This window comes from Aythya ferina (assembly GCF_964211825.1).
Source record: "Aythya ferina genome assembly, chromosome: 2".
NCBI classification, from domain to species: domain Eukaryota; kingdom Metazoa; phylum Chordata; class Aves; order Anseriformes; family Anatidae; genus Aythya; species Aythya ferina.
This window is the reverse complement of record NC_140297.1, coordinates 20613351-20639574: the sequence shown is the minus strand read 5'-3', so window position 1 is coordinate 20639574 and position 26224 is coordinate 20613351. Positions and strand designations below refer to the sequence as shown.

The 26224-nt window shown below is 39.4% G+C and overlaps 1 protein-coding gene across 1 annotated transcript in view; it reads left to right on the top strand.

Moving 5' to 3' along the window:
• Positions 1–2960: 2960 nt before the first annotated feature.
• The window catches only part of PLXDC2 (plexin domain containing 2), a 269513-nt gene continuing 246249 nt past the window's right edge, over positions 2961–26224 (top strand). The window contains exon 1 of the mRNA XM_084511952.1: positions 2961–3621. Within this exon, the coding sequence (XP_084368078.1) occupies positions 3513–3621 (109 nt within the window). The 5' untranslated portion in view covers positions 2961–3512. The remainder of the gene's footprint in view (positions 3622–26224) is intronic.

Sequence of the window (26224 nt, the reverse complement as noted above, 5' to 3'; positions counted from 1 at the left end):
TGAGGTCTCTTCCAACCTAGAAATTCTGTGATTCTGTGATCCTCCCCTGCCTTCTCAAATTCAAAAGCAGGTATCTATCCAGGCTAGCACTGACTGCTTACAGGAGGCTGGTTGAGGGGTGCCTCACCTGTACCTATCAGAGCAGAATAGATAACAGCACTTTAGAAAGAGAAAAGAAAGGCTGAAAACTCTGCTTTTTGTAATCAGAGACAGTCAGCATAGAAAACAAGTAGGTTGAAGAGACTATGATGATTTAAAAATAAAAATAAAATCTTAAACGAATGTGTGAATGAGTGAGCACTTGTAAGTAGTATGAACAGGGAGAATCTTCCCACCCTTCTTTTCTGAGTGATTGATGAGAATACTATTCAGCCATATCCTTGAATAGCAAAAATGAAAGCATTCATGTTGATTTCTTTGGAACTACTGCTGTTTATGTCACTGCAAGATATATCCCTAAGAGAGGTGAGATAAGGTGTAAGGAGGGTGAAGCACATGAGATTAATGAAAAATTATCACAGGTGCTGTATTCCAAGTAAATACAGCTCATAACCTCAGGAAGCCTTCAAGAAGTTTTTTCTTTCAGTCTTGCTTCTGGTTTATAAATAACAATGAACAAATATACCTCTCTGCTCTGAATGCCTCTCTAGCAATGACATGTTGTCATTAATCATTATAGGATTCATTGTTAGCTTTCTTTCTTTTCAATGCAATACAACATTTTGCTTGTGGTTTTACACAGAATTATACCAAGATATAGATATGTCCTGATTATCTCTTTTAACACAAGAGACGTGGCCTTTGCTAGAGAGCACTGTCTGATTTTCACCTTGGAGCAGAAGCAGCACTGAATACAGCAACCACATGCTAACATCCCAGGGGGCACAGTGTGAAACAATTTCACAATTAGGTAGAGTACTGCGAATTAGGACTGTGGGACCAATATGTTGCTGGCACTTTTATCTTCAACTGCTTGATTAAGCTGACTATTGTTAATCCGTTCCTTTTGTCATCCATCTATGAAGAATATAAATCCGAAACTATAAATATTCTTTGTAAGTCTGAGAAGCAGATGAAAAATGAAAGAAAATTGAGGTTTTTCTAGACTATACATAGAGGGTTTAAAGCTTTTTTTATTATTATTATTTATTTTAGCTAAATGTGCACTTTTTTTTTCTTTTCCAAATCATTCAGTCTTTCTTAGATTGAAATTAACTACAACTTTATAAGATCCTAATCTACAGTTAAAAAGTACAAAAGCAGATGAAAACAGGTCTTGAAATTTCTCAGTTCTTAACATTCTTATTCTCATGTAACAGTAATGCAGGTGAACAGCTGAGAGAGAGATGCATTTCTTCCTTAACACTAAATCTCTGCCCCTTCAAGTAAAGGCCGAAAGCTCAATAACCTGCTCAGCAACCCCAGTAAAACCTGGGGGAACTTTGGCAATATGACCATGTGTCATGAGAGAAAAAAAAAAAAAAAAAAAAAAAAGGCATTTGAATCACATGAAGAAACATCTCTCTCCCATGTTGTTTGTTGTTTAGGAAACAACAGTAACTAATAATAATTTGACCAAATCTACTCTAAAATATATGGCATAATCCAGATCACCTGCTGTACAGGGTGATCCTACTCCCCAAATTCCCACAGATTTCATGGAGGCTTGGATTTTATTCCTGTTCTTACTTAGCATAAACTTGCTAATGTCTTCTCTTAAAACAGGACTTCTGCAGTTACTTTTTAGCAGTATTTGGATGGGCTGAGGAAGATTTTTTATTTTTTTTCAAGGGGGTGTGCAAAAATTGGACTAGAAGGGCCCACTGTAAATTCAAATGGATAAACCTTATTGTTATTAGCCTCTAGGATCCTATCTGAATATATGTCGAAAAGATTTTGTAAATTTCTGCTTATACTTCTTAAAACCACAAGCATTCTGCTTTGATTTACACATAAGCACATCAAAGATTAAAGAGCAAGACAGTTACGATGAAGCTGATGAATTCTTAATCTCAGAAACAGCGACAAATTAAGGGAAAACAGAGTCTCGTTACTGGTTGTTCCTTTGTGATTAAGTATTAATTATCTTCTATGTCTGACATTCTGTAGCCCTATTTATTTGATTAATTTAATTGTCATCCTAATTAATTTAATTATTTTGTAGCAAGGGTTGAGAGGCTGGTGTATTCACGGCTCTCTATATGGAGCTCGACTGATTACCAGCGCCACAGTTTGCTGAACTGGTAAAAAGCCGCCGCTCGGTCCCCGGTGCCCCTGTCGCTTGTCTGTGCCTGACTGATGTGCCCTCCGCTGGATTCTGTCTCCGTGCCGTTGTTCCCAGATTAATGTAGGGGATGGGATTATTCACGGTGCGTTAAATTAAGCATGTAGAGCAATGTATGCAGGACACAGCCTTCAGTCCTTGAACTTTTGGGGGGATGAGTGTACATGAGCAAGTCTGAGTGGTAAAGAGAAAAAAAAAATAAATAAATCGGGGAGGGGGAATTAAGGGAAGCTCGTCTATCCGGAAACACAAGTAAAAATACTGGGGGGGAGGGGGAAGGCAGCATTAAGTGGCACTGGGGGGTTGCTTTGCTTTGTCACTCCGCGAGGCAGACACATCTTTGCAGAGCAACTTGTGAGCAGCCAGCAGCCCGCGGGCCGGGCTCTCTTCGTCCCGCACAGCGGCGGAGCTCCAGCCTCGCAGGGAGGGGCGAGGAACAGCGACCCCAGCCCGCCCCCGGCCGCCGTGAGACCCCGCAGCTTCGGGGCAGCGGCTCCCGGGACCTCCTCGTCCCTGCGGCCAAGCGGAACCGAGCGCGGCCCCGGCGCCTGCGCCCCTGCGGAGGAGGGCGGGGGGGGATCCGGCCCCACGGCAGCCCCCCCCCTTCCTGGCAGGGGGCTGCCCCGGGCCCTGCTCTAACGCCTACCGGTGTCGGGAACCGGCCCGAAAGAGAGGGAGAACTCGCGCGTCCCCGCCCGCGCGTCCCCGCCCGCGGCGCATCCGCCCGCCCTCCCGGTCCTGCGGCCCCCCCCCCGGGGGCTCGGGGCCGGCCCCGGCTGGAAGATTTTCCTTCTCGCTTCCCTTCGGAGGGGTTTTGTCGCCTAGTCGTGCGCTGAGGGGAGGCACCGTCCCTAAGGCACCCTGCCTCACCCTGCGGGGGAAGGGAGCTGGGTGGGGGCAAGCCAGGAAGGGAGGATCTCAGCGGCTCTCCTAAAAATCTCTCGGCAGGCTGCGAGGAAGGGAGAGTTTGGCACTTGGCGGGCGAGGCTGCTCTTGTTTTCCCCGGCGGTGATGCCTCTGGACTGAGAGCGGCGAGGCTGCGAGAGTTGGGGGGACGGAGCCCTCCCCAGCATCCCTCCCCCTCCCCATCCAGCCCCGGCGGCTGCCCCCCGCTACATGAGAGCTGCAGGGAGGAGAGGGCGACTCGGTGCCTGCTAGGGCTGCTCCCCGCCGCCTCCCGGACTTTCCCACCCCCGCCCAGGAGAGTTGCCTCGGCAGGCTCCGTGCTATGGCGAGGCTGCGGAGAGGCAAACTAGCCGCTGGATTTTTATTACTTTTCCAATGCCTGAGCGAGCGCTGCCAGCTCGCCGCCGAGGAGACGCCGAGCCAGAGCAACGGTAAGCCAGACCGGGACCGGGACCGTGATGGGGACACGGGGCTGGGGTCAGGGTCAGGGCTGGGGGTGGCCCCGCCACCCCCCGCAGCATCACCGCAGAGAGCAAACGGCGTTTGGGGGCCGGCTCCCCCCGCTCCCGAGGGAGGCCCGGGGTGGCCGCGGTCCCGGTTTTGCACCCCTCCTTCATCGCCGGCTTCTCCGGGAAGAGCTTCCCCCTCTCTCGCTTTATTTATTTATTTTAACGACAAGTCGGGACTTTTCCTCCCGTCATCTATTTGCTCCTCCGTCACCGGTGCTGTTCCTTTCCCAGAGCTCTTCGTCGGGTCCCCGTGGGTTCCTTCCCGGCCTCAGAGATCCCCCCCCGCCCCGAGGCGAAGGGCTCGGTAGGGAAGGGGGAAAGGCCCCAGGGAGCCCGGGGCAGAGGGCTGAGACCCCCGGTGACCCCCCAGCTGCTCCCCCGGCAGCGACCCGTGGAAGCGCAGGCAAAGTTTCCCTGCAGCTCCTGCCCGGGCACTCAGCTCCCCTTGCTCAAGCTGGTAGCTTGCAGCCTTCCCTGAACAAGCAGGCGTTGAGAGAAGGAGCAAGAGAATGGAAGGATACCCTCGGGGCCGTGGGACCTGTTAGTTAAGGGTTGCTCTGTCGGCTCAGCTCGCTTGGGGTCCTCTCGTTAGTGCTTCTCGGAGACACCTGTTAATGCGTGACACATGGCACCTGCGGGGCTTTCTGGCCCGCCACTGTTTACCACAGCGTGGGGCTCCCTTTTGATCGCTAAAGCCTTCTGTGCCTTGCATTCCTGTGCTGCGGAGGGGAAAGCTGCTAAAGGAAAGCCTGGTGCGTTTGCAGATAGATATTTAAGCAGCAAGTGAGGAAAAGCGTGTTTTTTGTGTGTGTCAGGGGACCTTGCTGCAGCAGCTTCTAGCTTAGATATATATTTATATATTTGTGAAAGTGATGCTTTTATGTTTGAAATACTACCCAGTTCATTATCAGATGAAACATGTTCACCAGCCTCCCTGGTGTACTAGAGCTGTCCCTTTCTTCTTTCCTAAAAGGTTTCATACATGTGAGGTGTTTTGTGGTCACAGAGTGACTGACCCGAACTAGGGAGACTTGAGAGTTTTCTGCAATGCCAGGTGAGATAATATGCCAGACAGAGCAGGGATTTTCCCAGTCAGGGGCCTACCGCTGAGTTTGGGAATTGCTAAATGACAAGGTAGCTCAGCAGGTTGCTGGGTGCTCACATGTCACTCGGGGCCAAGGGGAAAAGCCAGGAGGAGGCTTTTCATGCACTGCTGCAAAACTCATGCTGCTTCTCTCAGGGCTTTAGGTAGCAGTTGTTGGTGTTTGTTAATGTTAGTTATCAGGAGAAATAAAAGTGTAGCTGCCAGAGTACAGAAAGAAAATGACTGCGGTGTGTGGCAGTGGACTAAGGTGACAAAGTTTATTAGCCTACAAAACATTGTACCTTTAAAAGAAACTGTCAGCGCTGACTAAAAGAAATATAACCTGCCAGTAGGGAAATAATCACTGCGCATCGGTGAGTTAGGCTATTCAGTTGTAATAGTCAGCAACGTCTGTACCAGGAGGTGCTAAACAGAAGGTACACCAACAGCTTGCTTATCCATAAATCATCTGTTAGTGTCTTGTGTGTTACTGAACATGATATAAATTATGAAGGAGTTAATAATAAGGCAAATATTACTTTGATATATACATTCTGAAGAAAATACTTGAAGAGGTTGTTTCCTTCAACTGGACAATCTGATGCCAGTTTTGACAGATGGATGTGTATAACCACATAGTCTTATTCCTTCTCCCTTTGATAAAAAGTATGTATTATGACAGCAATAATTAAATGTAACTAACATAATCAAAGTTGTATTTAACACATTTTCATCATTACTTTTATGTATGTATATATAATGATTTTCTACAGTATATATTTCAGTATATAGGCTGTGTCTGATTAGCAAAAATAGAACTACTACTAAGTAAAACCAGGGGGACTCAGTTTCTGTGGACAAAAATAAAAAGAGCCATTTCAAAGTTTCACTCTATTTAGCATCTACTGCATCCCTTTGGAATAGCTCGGGTAAAACCTTAGAAAAATTAAAGTTTAAAAAAAATTAAATCTTTGAAGTTACTGCAGATCCTTAAAGGGAAGATGTTTTTCACATATTCTTGAAATACTCTTTTACTTTAAGTGATAGCAAAACACCATATTGAAAGTGAATGACATTAACAGCATCAAGAAATGCAAATGTTTAGTATGCCCTGTCAGGGTGTGTGTGTGTGTGAGATTTATTTATTTATTTATTTATTTATGTTTCCCCAAGTTCTCAGAATTACCTTTCAGGGTAAAAGCAGGTCGGATCAATTCAAGCCGAATCGTTTTCTAGGCACACCAGCACTTGTCTGGCTGCCTCTGGATGTTTTTTTAACTGTGGGTCGCTGTGACCAAGGTGTGCGCCAGCGGGAGCGGGGCTCTTCCCGCTAGAGGGCACAGCGGCTGCTGCACCCTCCCCTGCGCCTGGTCAGAGCTGCCCTTGCTGACGAAAGCGCTATAAATCAAGAGTGAAGACTATTAAACGTTAGATTTGTGTTTCGTGTGTGTTTTACAGTGCCAAAGCTGCATGTGACATGAATTCAGTGAGCTGAAGCAGATGCTCTTTCGAAAGCTTGCACAACAATTAAGGCTCCCAGTTAAGGGAGGGCTTGCTGCTTGTTGAAATGCTGCCACAAGAAGCCTTGATGTTATATTCTTTAGCAAACGCCATCAGTCAGAATTAGGGGACTGTTGTAATTTCTCTTCTGTCAAAGCATATTCCAGAATTCTGGTAAAATTTATATTCATTGGACTACTTCTGTCTCCAAGCATCACCATTCAATGAGGGGTAGAATTGTTTTTATGGGATAAACCACTGTTAGACAGTATCTACAAAAATAGTCACATTTTTCTATTGCCTGAGGTTTACTCTCAAAAAAAAAAAAAAAAAAAAAAAAAAGGTTAAACGTTATGGCCTTCACCTTTAATCTTAAAAGTATAAAGCAAATTATGACTTTTGTCAACATGTGTCAGATATTATTTTCTCTTTGCATTCAAAATTACATTTTTGTTCCATACATATGAGGTCAAAGGGGAAACAATCAGATTGAAGAATCCCATTGACATTTATGAGCACATTCTCTTTGCATATCTCATGTATTTTTTTCTAAGAATTCCCTCCAAGAAGTCATCTCTTAACTTTCAATATGGCTTTTCCTTTTTTTTTTTTTTTTCTCTCTCTCTCTCTCCACTCTTTGCCATTGTCATTTCTTCTGAAAGGGTGTTTTGAAGTATTACTAGTAAACAGCAGGTAAAATAAGGTTGACTTAAGTATTAAAGTCATTTTAATAGAAATTAATTTCCACAGTTTTAGAGTAAGATCAATAGTCAATAGTTCACTGAAGGTTTAAAAATCCCATTGGGAAAATAATGTTTCTGTTCAGTTGTAAATATTCCTTGTTAGAGTTTTCATCCTCACACACGCACTTAAAACCCAGCTAACACTTGACTCCGATGTTAGCTTTTTTCTGACACTTAAATAGGAGCTGATTATAAATAACAAGAAAATTAGCTTCCTACATTGTAAACATGTAGGAAATAAGGAAAAGATCTTTCTATTTGGAAAAGTTATTTCATTAAGTGCAAAAATTTATTAGCAACGCATAATGGCCATTTAAAGCAAAATGCAGGGACAACATCTAATGCCTTGCTGAATACCAAACTTCTGAAAAAACAGTTTACTAGAGGTGCTTCATGTAGGACAAGAGAATCCTGAAGCCATGAAAGAAACAGATGAGGGAATTCATAATGCCAGGTAATGAGAGAGACCCACTGAGAAAAATAGTCACAGACCTATGGTGAGTTAGCATATTCATTAAGTTTATTTTATTTTTTCCTGTTTTATTTTGGCACACTTCCAGTGGAGCAGGGCTGCTGTTTCCTGTATCTCCACAGACCTCAGGAGATGGAGGTTTGGGCCTGGAGCTCATTTCCTGCAGCACTATAAGATATTGTACAGTGACGCCCCAAAAGCTGCTTTGCTTTGAATTATGATTAAAAAAAAAATAAATCTGAATCCTATTGGTTTTCTCCATAAAGCAAATGAAAAACTTCTTATTTAAATAAATAAATAAAAAGCTTAATTTTTTGAGTCTGTTCTTGACAAAAGTCAGTGTGGTTTTATTGGATTCTGAAGTACTGAGCAGCTTTGCTCTTTGTAGCATTGACAACACTGGCAAAAGAAAATTATAGCAGCCCTGGTTTCAAAACCAATCAAGGCTACAGGGTCTTTGGCTACAGGTATAACTAGTATGAGTGTATTTTGAATTCCTCATGTGGTTTGTGCTTCCTAATGAAAATGAATACCAAAGCAATTTAAGAAGGCAGTCGTTAAGATAAGCCTGTGCTGGGGCTTCACTCTGCTGTACAGAGTGAAGTGAACAAAAGGTAATTTGACAGGACCATCTCTCATCTAGTATGAGGAAATGTTGTACACTTGCCAGCAGTGTGAAATTAAATCCAATTATTACATTTGAGGGCCGAGCTGGGAGTGTTAATGTGGTACATTTGGCAGATAGCATATTTACTAAACTAGTGAATTACATAATCACAGCAAGAACTAGAAGAACCCGGGAGATTACTTTCCATGGAGAACTATGTTGAGAAGCCATACTAAGTACATGTGCGTTTTGTTTTTGTTTGTGGCTTATGACAAATGAGCCTAAAACATTGTCGTGAGGTAATGTTTGGGAATGCTGGGTGCTGCGTTTCATCATGGAACGCTTCCTCCTCTTTTTTTTCCTCATTCAACAAATAAACAGAGCTTCAATTAGCTTTCTTTGCTGTCAACATTGGTCAATTAGTTGTACTAAGTGTCCTTATAAATTCTGGGTTTGAAAGAGCTTGTGTAATATTTTCATCTCCCTGAACCAAATGTCAGTGTGTAGGCATGTTTTTTCAAGAAGGATCTGGCCCAACTTTTTATTTATTTATTTATTATTATTTATTATTATTATTATTTATTCTGAAAGAAGCAAATGGAGCAAGTTCTTAGACCAGATCCAGGGTCAGCCTTGACACTTGACTTGAACACAGATTTTTAAAAGTAATAAACATCATGTTGGGATGTAACAAGAGAAATGTAAAGATAAATATGAAAATAGATAGAAGACAGAGTGATGCATCTGCTCTATTCATCAGTCATAAAATCCCAACAGGAATATTCTCTTCAGTTCCAGGCATTTCACTTTAAGAAATATGAGGACTAATTGGAGTGTCATATGAAGAAAAAAAATGAAAGAACAGTTAGAGAGGATGAATGGAAGAGGTAACATGGTAACAACCATCAAGCACATAAAAAGCTTCTGCAGTCAAGGGAATAACTTGTTCTCAACAAGAAATAATGAATTAAATTGCAACACAGTGGACTTCTAAACGTTAAGGCTATGGGAGTAAATTATCTCTTAGTAGTCGTCATCACTGAAACAGGTTAGATGAGCATATGTTTGAAATGTCATTCTGTACAGAAAGGCAGCTGTTCCTGCCTTGGAGCAAATGGCTGAATGATTTGACCTTCCAAGGTCTCACCTAGCTATCTTGAATCATTCTGTGTGGGTAGCTCTAAGTATACAAAAGTTCACCTTGAACTCAGCAGCTAGATAAAATACAGGAATGAATTCAAGTGCTCTCTTAGCTTTAGGCCTCTGTCCCTCATTTGTCAATGATATATGTGGCTTTAATGTGATTTTAACATATACTTTCTGTGGCTGTAGACAAGGAAAGACATTTTAAATGCTGCTTCATAAAGTTGTCACATTGTAAAATAAAGCTTTTAAATGAGGTTGTATTCTTGTTTTTAGCACTTAACTTTTAATATTAACACTACATATGTTCTGTTATAAACAGATTTTTTATTATTTTATTTTTTTAGATATTTTCACAGTGACATTTTTGGACTTTAACCACATGTTACTTGTTCCATGTCTCTTTATTTAGTAAGAAATCCTTGCCTTGAATAGGAAAAGTTCCACAAATGAAAAACCACAAATCTTTCCATTTAACCAATCTTTGGTAATGTTTCAAGTGTATGCTGTTTCACGATGGGTGCTAGGAGCTCTGCTCCTTTTCTTTAGAGATGTAACTGAACTGTGCCAAAGGGCTACTAGGCTGATCATAAAAGGCAAGTATCATCCATCGTAACTTTAGTCTTTTCTTGAAGTGTTAAAGAGGGGAAGTTCGGCATTATGAAGGTTCTTCTTTCAAAGAGTCAGCAATTTAACCAGAAATACATTGGAAAATTTTATATTGGCCTCCGTAGAAAATTGATAGCTGGGACTTAAGCTGCTTTGGAGGCTAGCGTGAATCTTCATTAATATAGTTGCTCTGTGACATTCCCCAGCTGCATGTTTCTGATTTTGTGTGTGGGTGTATGTGACTCTCCTTTTGAATTTGTAAGCCAGACAGTATGTATTTGCAATTTAGCCTCACTCACCCTGAGATATAAGCCCAAGGCCCTCTGTTAGGAATCTTTTAATGGCAGAACTTTTTAAAGAGATTCTAGGCTCTTCTCTCCCTCCTTTACCCTCCAGTTGCCCTTTCTGTCTTCTTCAGAAATTATTCCCCCTACCCTTGCAGTGTTTCAGTAGTTCATGTGACCGTGCTGTAGGGCAGATGTATCAGATCAGCTCTCATTAGGAAAGAAAGAATATATATTAACATTTTGGAAAGTAGGGGAAGCATCCTTCAATTTCTGTTGTGGAAAGATTTTGAAACGGGCTCACCTGTGCTAAACCTGGCTCCTTGAACAGTATAGACACTCCTAGGAAATGATGAGGCAGATGGAAACCTCCAAATTTAAGCCTACTGGGAGTTCTGTCTAAATGCCATTTTATTGCATTGTATAAAGACTTATTTGCTGTCTGCTTCACCTTGGTGATTGCACCAAGGACCATGGTGCTAATATCCTACAGTGCTGAGGACACTGCTACTGTCACGTTTCCTATTCATTCATCATATGCAATATAGATTCCCCAAGCAGATGAATTAGCCAGTTCCCTGTTTCTACCTCTACAAACTGTTATGCTTAGACAAAGAACAAACGGATACAAACACAGAGACATATTTAACACATCTTCATATGTAACAGATTGAAGAGATCTAAATGTCATGAAAAATGAGGATAAAATGATGAGGAGAATGAATGCAATAATTTTAAAACTCTCAATGTTATCACAGAATCACAGAATGACAGAATTTCTAGGTTGGAAGAGACCTCAAGATCATCGAGTCCAACCTCTGACCTAACACTAACAGTCCCCACTAAACCATATCCCTAAGCTCTACATCTAAATGTCTTTTAAAGACTTCCAGGGATGGCGACTCCACCACTTCCCTGGGGAGCCCGTTCCAACGTCTAACAACCCTTTCGGTAAAGAAGTTCTTCCTAACATCCAACCTAAAACTCCCCTGGCGCAACTTAAGCCCATTCCCCTTTGTCCTGTCACCAGGCACGTGGGAGAACAGACCAACCCCCACCTCGCTACAGCCTCCTTTAAGGTACGTGTAGAGAGCAATAAGGTCGCCCCTGAGCCTCCTTTTCTCCAGGCTGAACAAGCCCAGCTCCCTCAGCCGCTCCTCGCAGGACTTGTTCTCCAGGCCCCTCACCAGCTTTGTTGCCCTTCTCTGGACTCGCTCGAGCACCTCGATGTCCTTCTTGTAGTGAGGGGCCCAAAACTGAACACAGTACTCGAGGTGCAGCCTCACCAGAGCTGAGTACTGGGGGACGATCAGCTCCCTAGCCCTGCTGGTCACACTGTTTCTTATGCAAGCCAGGATGCTGTTGGCCTTCTTGGCCACCTGAGCACACTGCTGGCTCATATTCAGCCGACTATCAACCATCACTCCCAGGTCCTTCTCTGCCAGGCAGCTTTCCAACCACTCATCTCCCAGCCTGTAGCTCTGCTTGGGGTTATTGCACCCCAGGTGCAGGACCCGGTGCTTGGCCTTGTTGAACTTCGTACAGTTGACCTCAGCCCATCGGTGCAGCCTATCCAGATCCTCCTGCAGAGCCTTCCTACCCTCGAGCAGATCAACACGCACACCTAGCTTGGTGTCATCTGCAAACTTACTGAGGGTGCACTGAATGCCCTCGTCCAGATCATCAATGAAGATATTAAAGAGCACCGGCCCCAGCACCGAGCCCGGGGGAATGCCACTAGTGACTGGCCTCCAACTGGACTTGACTCCATTTACCATGACTCTTTGGGCCCGGCTATCTAGCCAGTTTCTAACCCAATGAAGCATGCGCCAGTCCAAGCCACGAGCAGCCAGTTTCTTGAGAAGAATGCTGTGGGAAATGGTGTCAAAAGCCTTGCTGAAGTCAAGGTAGACCACATCCACAGCCTTTCCCTCATCCACCCAGCACGTCACTTTGTCATAGAAGGAGACCAGGTTCGTCAAGCAGGACCTGCCTTTCATCAACCCATGCTGACTGGGCCTGATCGCCTGCTTGCCCTGCAAGTGCTGCGTGATGACTCTCAAGATACTCTGCTCCATGAGCTTCCCTGGCACTGAGGTCAGACTGACAGGCCTATAGTTCCCCGATTATAATTCAGAACAGGATAAAGTCCTGGAAAAGTAAATGCCTGACTTCTTTTTAATACTAATAGGCATTGTATTAATTTAGTCAAAAAATGTTCAAGAAAGCAAGTTGAAGTTGGAAAATTATTTCAAAGTTGACATGCTCCTGTCAAATACTTCAGTTGGGAAGTGTCAAAACAAGTAATTTTGAGTTTCTTGTTTTGATGATGACAAAATGCCACACTTCAAATTTTCCACTTTGATGAAAATGATTGTATTAGAATGCATATTTGAAGCATAATTGAAAAGCACTTTTGTTTGGAGTTTTCCTGTGTGTGTATATATATATATACATATATACATATATATTTCCCTTCATATCCAACAGCAATCATTGACCTTTTTATTTTTTATCAGAACAAGATGAGAATTTTGACTTAGAAATGAACTTTTTAGTCATCCCCAAGTTTAACTTCCCATTGTTGAAAATTTGGCCATGTACTCTAGGCCCTTTAAGAACAGACCATTTAATCTTGTAGAAACTTTGTTATTTTTTGATGTCAGGAAAAGGGAAAATGGCTAAAAACAAAACCAAAACAGTGGTCTATCATGCAGTTAGTGGACTTTTCACTTGATAACATATTTCTAATTCAGGTTGCTTTTTTGGTTGATATGATATTCATGAGGCAACTAAATTAAAAGACAGCACATTTTCCAGATTGCAGTTGCTGTAAAGATAATAGATTTATGGTTTATTTTTAACGAAGGTGTTTATGGACTGGAAGTTTAGCATTTGGTGTATTACAGAAACCTGACCCCAATACCAACACAATTCAACACATTTTTTTAATTGTTCCTGTTTATACATATATATAGTGATCTAGGCTGTAGTCTGAAACAAAGAAAATAGATAGGGTGAATCACCATTATAGATTACCATCAATTCTGGTTTCCAGTTACTTTTTTTTTTTTTTTTCCCAGCTGTTATTGGTTTGCTTTAAAAATAGTTGTACTTTTTATGAAGAAAGTCTATGTTATGCAATACTTCTTGGCTAAAGCTTGCATAATTTGCATAATAAATAATTTCAATGTGTAGCTGGAAGTACAGGACTTCTCATGTTTGCATTCAAACAAGGAAAAAGAAAGGGATCTTTCCCAAATTAAGCATAAAGCTAAGTAAAAACATAATAACTTCCAGTTTTGCTAATATTAATATATCTAATCTTCCTAATACTTATTGTTTCACTGTAGATACCACAAGTTTTTGGAGGCATTTACATCTTTCTAATGAACAAATAAAATAACAATAATAGTAAGTCATTTTAACAATTTACTGCCTAGGACTGCATAGCTTGAAGAAACCACCTAGGTCATCAGGTCTTTCCCTGGGATGAAAAGTGTTTGTGTTCTGGATGTCTGGACCAGACCCTCTATTTCACATGCCCCCATGCACTGTGGGTCATCAGTAATTCTCTTCCCAGTGCCCCATAACAATTTTTAGGCACACAGTGAAACAGCAGCAGCCATAGTTGTCTACTGTGCCACAGTAGACAACAGCCCAAGTTGACAACAGTCTACATTTCTACAATAACAAAGAATTTTCAATTTTAGTATGCCTCATTTGAAAGCTTGTATTTCTTTACCTGTTTTTTCTTGGCTTTTGTTTGTTTGTTTGTTTTTGTTTTTGATTGTAGGTTGGTTTGTTGGCTGTGGTGTTTTTTTGTTTGTTTGTTTTTTGTTTTTTCTTGTTTTTGTATTTCTACTTAATATTTTTAGCTTTTTCAGCCTGTATTCTCCCCTGCATGCTTGCTTGGACATTAATTACCAAGTTAAGATTGGTTTTGTTTCATTTCAGAGTCATTTTCTGAAAGCATAAATGACATGTAAAATGACTCTTCCTATACTACACTTGTCAGTTTAAATGGGGAATAGGAACTACCATTACTTTTTGTCAGCCTCTTGAGCTAGTCACGTATCCTGATACCTGATAAAGGGTATGCTGAAAAGGTTTATATGCTGCCTCAGCTGAGATGCCTGAAGATTAGCAGTTCTGCCACACCAGGGGCAAAGTTTGTACTTACTGTCTTTGATTTTTTTCTGGATATGAATTTGTGTTATTTCAGCTCATTGGGGTAGTTTAAATACTCCAGTTTTGCATATTACTACAAGCTTGAATCCAGCTTGGATTCCTCACTTTCTTTAGGTACTCTCTGAGGCTCAGCCTCAGACTTTCGATTCCCGTTGATTGTCAGCATTCAGTCTGTGCACTCTACTTCTCCGCTGCTGTTTGTTGGTCACTCTTGTCTTCCAGCTTCCTTAATTATTCCCATAATCATCATAGCCATGTACTTTATATCCGTTTAGTATCCTTATTCTTGGAAGACCTTGTAGAGGTAAGATAAGCCTAATTTTACAAATAGGAAAGTGATTTTGAAAAGGTGACAGCCTTGTCAAAGAGAAAAATGTGTGATTCCTGTCTCAGAGCGCACAAGTTGCCTTTCTTTTTTTTTTTTCCTCCCATAGTCCAATAATCTTTCCAGCTTCCCCTTGGTGCACAAAATTCAAGGCTGTAATTTCTCTCCTAATTTTCATTCTTGAATTCCCATATATAAGCTTTTAAATCCTGCTCAGATCTTTATTCAAATTATCTGAGTCTATCTGGAAGAAAACCAACAAATAAAAAATAAAAAATACAGATTTGAGTTGACTAAGGGCTCCATTTAGTGCATGGACAGCAAGACTTAGTTTGGGACTGCTGCAGATTTTGCCATTTCAGATGTTCCTCTTCTCACTGAGGTTTGCAAAAGGAGACGGATGGATGTATCTCTCAGCTGTTTACACAACAGATCATAAGCTGCCACATTTTATAGTCTAATGTAATAAGATTATTTCCTAAACATGTGTGTCTGAAGGATAGACAAACATTGGGTGAGATTTCTGCTGGTTGGCATATTGACAGTTTGGAAGGATTATGTCCAAATCTTTTTGGTTTTGGTATTTAATTCTTGGATAAAAGAGAATGATGGTACTTAAAATGGTAAAATTATTTTTTCTGTTATTAAGCTTTAAGAATTGTTATTCAGTACTTGTTCAGTAATTACTGAACAAGATTCAGTAATTACTATTCAGAATAAAGATTTCCAAACCAGTCAGCTTGTAGCACTCTTGACTAATGCTGTGACTGTTTAAAAAGAGATTTTATTTTCCAGAATAATAAAGCCATCAGTGGAAAATTAACAAGCAAACTACCAAAAATTAAAACAGCAGACTTTATGCTTTGGAGTAGGTGGTCTTGCCATCCCTAGGCTCCAGGTCTGCAAAACTTTTCGTATTTTGGACTGCACTTAAAGCTTTGCTTAACAGTGATGTATGCAAGTGTTGCCCTGAAGATGGGCAGACTGAAAAAGATGTGGATGTTTAAGATTTCTGTCTGATCTTGGACCCTAGGTTTAGTTTGCCCAGAAGTCCCGGTCTGTATGCAATAGTGACAATAAGATTTGTGGCATTGTTGCAGATCCTGAAAAAAATTATAGAGAGAAGGATCTTTCAGCCTGCAGGTAAGATGGACTGCCATGTCCCCATACTGTTGTAGTGGGTAGCAGAAGACTACAGAAAGCAATTCATCCTCTGATGCACGCATGTTGCATTCCTGTGTAAGAGGTGGATATTATGATTTATATATTTATTTTATGGTATACAAGACACATTTAGGAGATGCATGAAGTAAATATTCTCTTAGATTTTATGATCTGCCAGCAAGGGGCTGAAATGTGGCCTGAGCTTGAGAAGCAATAAGTGCACACAGCTCACATCAAAGATAAGTGTAAACACTTATTAGGTACTGCTTTTTGAATGCAAATTTATGGTCTATTGTTCTATTCTTTAACACAAACAAAATTGACATTAGCTTTGAAGGATGACCTAGAGGTGTTAATGAATCACAGTTTTTTCCCTGGCAGACAAAAATGATGATCTGAAACTGAGGTCTTCAGGACAGGAGGTTATGTCCGGCTTTATCTGTACAAGTTTGCTCTTGTGAGTGTATGCTGTATGATAAAAGCAGTTCTTTTAGTTTTATCCTTGGCCCTCACATGCTTATATTTGAATTTCATTATTTTATTCCTATTCTGCTGTTTTATGTCATAGATTAGTGGAGGTGAATACCAAGACAGCATTCCCACTGAAATTTAAAAGCTCTGGTGCCAGGACATTGTCAAGTGGTCAGTTATGTCTTTCAGTGGCACAATCAAGTTTTATTATTGTCATAAATCCACTGCAGTTTTAACTCCATCTCTCTAATTACCTGATAGTCTTTTGAGACTGACACTAGTACAGTTATTTGCCTTCTGTTTTCAAGAATCTGTTGTTTGGATGTTTAGGGCAAGGTTTGTTTTGTTGTATGGTGTTTTTTTTTTTTGTTTGTTTGTTTGTTTTGATCTCTTTTTAAGAAGAATTGAAATCTGTTTAGAGGTTTTTCATACTGAAGAAGACAAATAGAGAAAAGATATCAATTTACTATATAAAAAAAAAAGTTACTACCCTTGCAAATCTCAATTTGGCACAGCAATTAAAAACGTGACTGAAGTACATGCTTGAAGAGAAGTGCATATATAAAGTTTTTGCTGAATTGAGTTGTGCTAGAAAAATTTGGTGGGTGTTAGTGAAATGCTTATAGCATTTTATATATATAATTTAATTTAGGAAAAAAAAAAGAGGTTAAACTCTGCCCTCACATACTTCAGCAGAGACATTGTTTAATCCTATGAGAGCAGTCTGGGCAAATTTGAAAAGAGGTTTTAGCCCACAGAGCCTTCCCTCTAATTCCATACTGTGCTCAACAACCTTTCATGTAAGTGAAATATTGCAGTGTGGGATCTTTGGTCACAGTGGAGCTAGATACCATTTTCCCATGGGCAGTTAGCATGGCTTGTACACTCTTATGAAGAGAATGAGTGACAGTGACTTTTACCTTGGTACTGACAACACACTGCATTTCCTGAAGTTGTTCATTATACTCTTCAAAGGTGTTTGGAGGCTGGAAGGTTCTGGTTGCCAATTTTCATGGTTGGTGTTTATATTTGTATTACCTACTTAAAATTTACAATACTGTGACTTGCTTAATTGGAAAGGCAAAAGAAGTGCTTTGGCTTTCAGAGAGCTTGAGGCTCTTGAAATGGGAAAAAGAGCAGAGTCCAGGGGTTAAATGTGACAGCTATTACATTTGCTTGGCAGGAGTGAAAGGCCTGGTTCAGTTCACTCTATGCATTTCAGCAGCTGTAGTAATTTTGTTGGGCTACTCAGCCTGAAAGTCTAGAGCAAAGGGATCAAAACATCCATGATGACTAAAAAGTAAAATAGGTTACTTTGAGGCCAAATATTTTGCTCCTTTAATTTAAATCTGTAGGGAAATGGAAAGCAAAGATGGGAAATGATATATTCTGAAGCTCTGTAAGGAAGATTTCCTTTCAGGTGAAAGTATGGCATTTTCTATTCTAATTCCATTTCTTTTTTGGGAGGACAGGAGAGGAAAAAAAATGGGGAAAAAAAAAAAAAAAAGACTTTTATTTAATGCAATATCCCTGAAAGGTACAGAAAGAAGGAACTATCCCTTACAGAGTTTAAGGGATGTCAGAAACTTATTAATTATATAGGACAGGTAAACTGGAAAAGGAAGGTTCCCTACCTGTATCTCTCTGCCAGGTGACTGCTCTTATCAATGGCTGCCTTGTCTAAACTAAAAAATAAATAAACAAAATAATCAAAAAAATCTGAAGAATGAAAAGACTTCTTGTCTGGGTCTGTGCTGGGCTATGCTTTCAGCTATTCAGGATCAAGGTTTCCTTTTTAATTCTTAAACACCTGTTTTAGTGAGTCACCTCAGGATGGGGAAAGGACAGGTCAGGAAAGCAGGGTGGGACCCTTCTTGTCTTTGGCACTTCTTTAAAGTTATTTATGCAGTCCTATAAACATGCTTTTCTAAGGGGGGGGAAGAGGAGAAAAATGATTAATGATGATAACGATAAATACAGGCTGAGTTCACTTGGCCCTATGGTAATTTTCTGTATATTTACAGTTATACCATGGCAATATTATTTTAACTTGTAATTTGTCAGAGTATTCTCTGATCATCATTGTGACACTGCAAATCACAGCAGAAAGCACTAAGAATGTAGCCCCAAATAATGGCTTCATTATAAACAGGATGCTGAATGTAAATGTATCCTGCTCTCACTGCACATCCTTGTGCAATCATGGGCATATTTCCTTAACTTGTTAAGTGACATGGTAGATCATTTATCTTCATTTGCTGAGGCAAATTGCTTCAGTCTTCATTTTTCTCAGGAATCCTAAAGTATTTTTCTGATTCAGAGCTGCCCATCTCCCACAGCTTGCTCTTTCTGTCAATAACAAGGAGTCAGACATCTCTGCTCTTAGGATTTGTGATACCCACCTGCCAAAGTATTAGTAGTTCATTGAACTATAGCTGTTCATATTTATCCAGCCAAATGGCATTTTAAGAATAATAGCCATCACTCTATAAATACACTGAAAAATCCCATTTGCATTTCATGATTTAAAATCATGTAATATTTTTTCTCCCTTCCATCCCTTTTGATATTTATGCTGTTACATATTTTACTTAGCATTTGTGAATTTAGAGTGGGCTGCTTTGAATTTTGAAATAACTATTTGTAAACTTTTCTATAGGTTTCATCATCATCGCATTTAAAAGTGCTTTGTAAAGGCTGGTGGATTTAGCCACAAAAATTCTGTGTTTAATAGCTGCTATTATTTATTTTCATTTTACCAATGGAGTACTAGAATAATGAATGACTTGCCAAGATTACATACAGGAAATTTGGTGTAGGAGCAACGAAAAAAAATCCCACATTTTTTTCTAATTTGTATTTTTATGTTTAACCTTCAGAATAGGCATTGTGATATTTTGTAGTGATGAAAACGTAGACTTGAATTGAATATACAAGAACTACTGACTGAAACGCAACCCAATAGCCTCTTTACAATTTCTGTCAGAACTCCACCATCCTGCCAACAGCTCTTTAATTTCTATTTAAATTTTTGGCAATCCAAGACTGTTTTTCCTCTTTCTCTTTTACTGCAAGATGTCATTCAAGCTTACTGCTGAGTAGAGCTGCAGCCTCTTAGAGTAATTAGGGAATTTGTTTTGCTTCCATGGGAATGCTAATATATATTAAAATAAATAAATAAATGTAAAGTTATTTAGTTACCAATTTTATTTCTTTGCCATTTTAATTTTTTGAAAACCTTCCTAAAATTCTTTTCTCAGCTTTCTCATCTTAGTTTTCAATTTTTGTTCATTGCTGTGAGAAGCAAGCAGTAGAAGTTGAAGTTAGGTGAAACTAAAGGAGCAGTCGGAGATCTGCATTATTGTGGAGTAAAAACTTCTCAGAAAATTGGAGACCTAGAAGGGTCTGGGCTGACTTTCAGCATCTCTTGTGTCTATGTGAAACAGATAATTAAAGCTCTAGAGATTTCCTTAGAAGAGAACTAATCTGGAGAAACCCACAGCCCAAGGGTAGTTACATGACTGATACTTTTTCTCCAAATGCTCCCTTCAGATGCATTTCACTAACAACATAAGTTTCTCTGCCCTAATGTGAAAGTACAAAAGAAAAGGTATGTGACTCTAATGATTCTTCTGGCCTATACATAAAACGTGCCTGGTCATTCACTAAATTGCACTGTATGCTCACAGGTACAAAAATACTGACTTGATATCATGACTGAGCATGGCTTTGGAGCCTACCAGCAGCAAAGGTCAAGCTCTGGTGAAGGACACTTCTTTTCTATATGAGGTGGAGAGCAAATTTATTTATTTATTTGTTTGTTTGTTTGTTTATTTATTTATTCAGTCATTGTTCTAAAGAGTGTATAGTAGGTAGGCTAGAAATAAGTCTTTCATCAGCCCAGTTTACCTTGATATGCCAACTTGCTGAACAGTTGTTCCCAAAGAAATGATGACAAAGAAACCACAGCCAAATGTGAACTGTTAATTTTCTTGTGCAATATATGCAACTAAGCATTTCAGCTAATTTATGGGCCTTTTGCAATATAAAATTAATGACCTGTACAATTTATTTTAAGGTCTGCTATAAATTAAATGTATCAGCTGGATGTTTTTCTTTTCTCTAAAGAGCAATTATCTGGTTTGGAAATTTAATCTAGTCATCAAGTAAAAATATTGTCTTAGTTCTGAAAGATATACAATTGTTTGAATATTTAGACTAGATTTATAGGAAAAATATATTAAGTTTTCTAATCCTTTCCTTAACAACTCCCATGAAATGTGTACTTCATTTAGCTTGGAATGTCTGACTTTACAATGATCATAATAGATTTGGAGCCCTCACAGCAAAACCGAAAACATGAGAATTTAATTAATAAGATGAAATAACTTACAGTTACACCACAGCATTCTGTGACTATTACTGTACAGTTTCCTAAGTACTTCACCTTTGGCATTTAACACTAACATCAATGAGAGTGAAATACCCACAATCTCCTTAAGCATTTTTGAGTGTGAATATAAATGGTTATATTTTGCATTAAGTTTGGGCAAGTTTATCCACTTTTAATAATAGCTGATAATGTACAGCGACCTTAGTAAGAATTTCACTTGGGAGCAAGTTGGATTCTGGCCATTTAGTGCTAGAAATCACAATATATGGAAAAGATAATGGTCTGTCTTGGGACATGATGAATTTTGATCTCTAGTCCCATCTAGAGAATTTGAATATGTGTTTGCTGAAGAACATTTCCCATTGATTCCTGAAGAGCTCAGTTCTGTGGCTGTAACTGACCAAGGGCAAATGGCTGCTCAGGGAAGCACTGGGTTCACAGATCTTGTGATCCTGGTTGTCTGTTTCCTGTGGGTAAATGCTATTTAAGGAAATGTAAAATGCCACACCTGGAAGGATGCAAAATGAATTTGAAATATTTAGTAGGAGTTGGGAGACATTGCAGATTTATGCAGTGATACTTATGAACCCATTTTAACTCATGATGAATTTCAGGTCATTTTGTGATCAATATATAGATTCTTTTTACATAAATGTACAGATAGGAGAGGTATGTGTATGTACATATACATGTGTGTGTGTATGTGTGCCTATACAGACATTCAAAGACAAAGCTTCAAATTTATGACAGAATACATTTTCTTTCTTTCTTTCTTTTTTTTTTTAAAACCTATTTATGCAGTTGTTTTCATGGTCTTTATAACAAGGATGTTATTTTTGAAGACTTGATGTATTTATTTCCAAGCAGTACCATTCTTTCTGCTGTTCTAAGACTGCTTTCCATTGATTAAAGTTTTACTTCGGTTTATTGATACAAGATTGCGTATTCAGGAGAACACAAACCTGTTTAAACCTAGTTTAAATACTATTTTCAGTTTCTTATCTTCTTTTATACTCAATAAAAATTGAAGTTATAGATCAACGTACAAGTGTCATCTAGTAATTATCATTTTTTTAAGTTACTTTTTACTTTTTAACTTTTCATTTCTACCAGTCCCTCATTAATGTTTCTAATAGTAGCTTGTAAATTTAAACAAAATGACTACATTGGGATATCAGGGTTCTTATAATCACTTTTTTTTTTTTTTTTTTAAGTCCTTATATAGGCAACTTTCTATGTTGATGGTCATTGTGTAGTGCTATACTTACAGATGTTAGTCTAAATTTACTTTCCTTTCTCTGGCAAAAATCCCAGTGGCTCCAGTAACAATTTGCCTGTTAAGGTTTCTATCTGTCCCTGATGGAGCAGCCAGGGAGAGCTCTTCAGGCCAGATGGGAAACCATGCAATCACAGTACAGAACTGCAATATGGTACAGTCTAGTCAACCGACATTTGACACAGTTTTTAGAATGGTAGTAACTTCTTTTTCTGAGATATTATGGATAATAAAGGATATTATGGATAATAATATGGATAATAAAGCAGGGCCTTCAAGGTTGTCAGGTTTAGAGGCTAAAACTTGCGTTGGAAAAAAAGGAAAAAAAAAAAGAAAAGAAAAAGAAAAAAAAAAAAGAAAAGGCTGAATCAAGGTATCAGTACTGTAGCAGCTATTTACTGATTCAAAGCTGTACATAGACTTCAGGATCAAGTTTCAAGGGAGAAAACCCCCTATTTATTTATACACCTAATTGGTTTCTCTATAGCAGGTAGATACTTTCTGTGTTTGACATAAAATATATGTATATAAAAGCAAATAGCAAAAATAAACACAAATCATTTTGTTTTAATTTCAGCTTTTTGCTCTTAATATACAGTTCTGTTATTTGGGGAAGCAGGAACTGAAGAGACTGGGAATGCCTAATGACTTTTCATAAATAGACTGCATTGGCAGATATACCTATGTAATTTCCTGCTCTTGAGAGTTTTATGACCTCTTCAGCTCTTACTATCTGTCTTATACTGTAGTCCTCCATCTGCTGACAAGAATAAATCTTGAGATGAGTAGTTGTAAGTAGTTAAGCAGCTTTGTTACTTTACCTTAGCAAATTATTACCAGCTTCTTCAAAATTCCATGTTAAGACACCCCAAGTGAAGCATTTTGGAACCATGTCTAATTATATGTCTAGTGGAACATGAATAAAGAACAAACTCAGCAGGTTCACAGGTGTTAAGGCAAATTATACAAAGGGCATTGTTGAAAGAAGAGCGTTTTTAAATTTAAATACTTGGAAAGGTGTTTCATGAGTTTATCCAACTAGTTTTCTCAAAGAAATTCTGAACCCTCTTTTTCCATAATAACATTACAATTAAAAAAAACATTCTCAACTGAATATAAATTGAGGCTCAATTTGTGTCTTAATGGGCTTTGTTTTGCAGATAGTTTTATTAAATATATAATCACCTAATCAAATTAAATTTGACTTTTCCTCTGCCTGAGCGATTGTGCTGACTGTGGGTACAGACACAAGATGAAGATGCAAATGGCCAAGGAAAATGGCAAACCCACCACCAAGGGGAAGAAAAATGTACATGAATGCACTTATTTCCACAGCACATACTAAATAAATCTGCCAAGACTGTAGGTCTGCGGTGGGATTAGAGAATAGCAAATATTATTCTAGTGTTTCAGAATGAGAAAAACAGTGGTACAGGCAATTTTACTGCAGGCATTAGAAAACATTTTGAAATAATGATTTCAACATTTCAGTTATGTACTGACAATGATTTTTAAAATTTAAGGTGAAATAAGAGAGAACACAGCAGAATTAGTCAGAGTTGTGAGAAAAGGGAGAGAATACAGACAAATTAGCCAAGATTTACCTGGCTAATATGATGGTATTTATGAGAATGGACAGATGATTATTTTACTTTTTAGTAAAAGGGATTGTGGTAGGCCTTATTTTACTTTTGTGCCCAAAGAGTTTTGGTATGGTATCACATAGGAATTGTTAGTTCAGGTAAGGAAGATGGTGACTAATGAAGGATTATAATGGGCATAGAAAAACTCTACAAAAGATAAAATCAGAGTAGCCTACCTTCAAACAACCAGAAATTCTTGTAAACTGGCTTTAAGACTTTTTTTTTTCTTTTTAGTATTTCCATGAAAAAAATGGTCATAAAATGTGGGAGTATGCTGGTAAATTCTGTAGTTGTACTGATGATCCCTTTTAATTTGTGCCAAAGGAGGACAAAATAATCAAGATAACTAGGAGATGCTGGAGCATGGAGTAGGCATGGAATAATACAATGTTGAAATTCACACATTTTGTGACTTATGACCAAGATTTCTGTTTATATACTCAAGAAAACTATCTGCCTCCTTACTTCAGAAATACTGGACCTTAAAAATGTGCAGCAGATGTGGAAAAAGCAAATGTGCTACTGAAAGATATGAGAATTAGTTTTCCAGCAGAGAGAGAGAAGTATAGTGGTACAACTCAGTGTTGAATACTGCAAACAGTTTTCAAGTTTTCATTTAGATTGCAATAGGTGCACTAGTCTTACAAAATAAAGCCTGGACAAAGATGCAATAGCTTTCTCTTAATATGTGCAAAGCGTACAAGAAAAGCAAAGGAAAAGAAAAGGAATATTGAAGTAAAGAGCAATGAGTAAAGAATAGTTATACGTTGGGTGTGAATAAATTAATGCTGTAAATAAAAGATCAGTAACCAGTAAAACACTGAGGTTCTGCATGTACTTCCTTTTCAAAGAGCTTTTTTAGAGTGCATACTGAAAATGTAAGAAACTTTTTAGCAGATACATGTGACGGTAGGGTTCTGCAGTCCTATCTCCAGTGCAATTGCTATGTACTTGAAAGAGTCCTCTCAGGTCCTGTTGTGTAATAATGTAGAGAAAAATATTTTTTTCCAGCTCAGGAGGTGATGAATGATCCTTCCAACCCTGCTCAATACATCTGCCACAGGTAACACCTGCAGGTGCAGTTCAAGGGAAGGGTGTAGCCCTTCTGTGATTGGAGATATAAGAGAAGTAGACAAGTTCATAAGCTGCAGTCAACATTTTGGCACATTCTTTCTTGCAATTCCCTTTCTTCGTGATCTGAAAAGACACTTAAATCATGCATACTCAAAACTTGCATACTGCAAAACAAGCACTTTCCACTGCCTGGAGAACATGCCTGTGGGCTTTGTCACAGGAGCATTGGCTCATGATGCTAGCAGCAGCAATGTCTACATGGGTTATTTCACAGCTTGGCTGCTTCTGCTTCAGGTGTCCCAGTGAGGCTGGTTTCTTCACATCATGGCTTGCTTGTGTGCATGCTGTAAGGTATTTCAACCTGTCTACATGTTCTGGGCTGCCTCACGCATGGTGCTGTTTCCTACTGTGTGCCTGCATGCTGACTGCTCTCTGTAATGAACATTAACAGCTCATGTTGTCAGATAGTGCCTGGCTCTCCCTCTCTTTCTGTGTGTCCAACCTGCTGAATAGTGCACAGCCTTTGTGACACAGCTCTTTAACAACAGATTTCCTTTAGGTTTTTCTGTAATAATACCATGATTGATACTTATGTAGCCCTGCTGTACTCCTTTGTAGCCTCTATGAACCTTGCAGCATGGTTTTAAACACCAAGAGGATGTTTAGCCATTGATTTTTAAAACCAGAGTGGCCCCTGTGTAGCAGAGGATTGAAAATGAAACATCCTGTGCCTGAGCCCTTTCTGGATCCCCTGAAGGGATACAGACATGCCATGCACATCAGACAACCCACTCCCTAATCCTGTAATTAAGTTATATTCAAGTACTGTGTTTAGATTGCACTGGTTCCTGAAGGTGAAGTAATTTCAGTTATGTTGCTAATCCCTGTGTCATTACAAAGGTGGTACAATATTGATTAGTAAAATTTTATCATTATGTATTAAGCTTTTAACTAACAAAATTTAAAGCTAAGCCAGAAATTAAATATACTTGAGAAAAATCAAGACACTATAAAGGGAGGGGGGGAGGAGGAGGGAGGGGGAAAAAAAAAAGAAAGATGATAAAGGGGAAGGTCATTATCACTGTGTGCGTGTCCATCCATCCCAGCACCCGCACTGACAGGATAAAAGAAAGCAACCTTTGACAGGGCAGGTGAGTAGGGCTCTGGCTTTGGGAAACATAGTGGGAGGCTACAAGCACCCTTCTTTATGCCCTCTTTCTGAAATGTCATTTGGGCAAAAGAAACCAGAAAAGCACTACAAGAGCTTCAGTAGCAATGAGAACGTTGAAGAAGGCACAGAACTGGTGGGCAGGAGAGCTGTCTCAGTAAGACCAAGCATATGTAACTCCAAAGGCTTGCTGTTGTGGTAAATTTTGAGAAGCTTGCTGGTCAGCCTAACCAAGCAGCTGTACTGTTGGAGGTGCTGATATTGTTTTCCATTGGTTTTGTCTCGCCGAAGTTTGTTTCAGTCTTGAAAATCTTTTTTTTTTTTTTTTTGGGGGGGGCGGGTGATGGGATGATGGGACAGGGGACAGGACAAAGCACT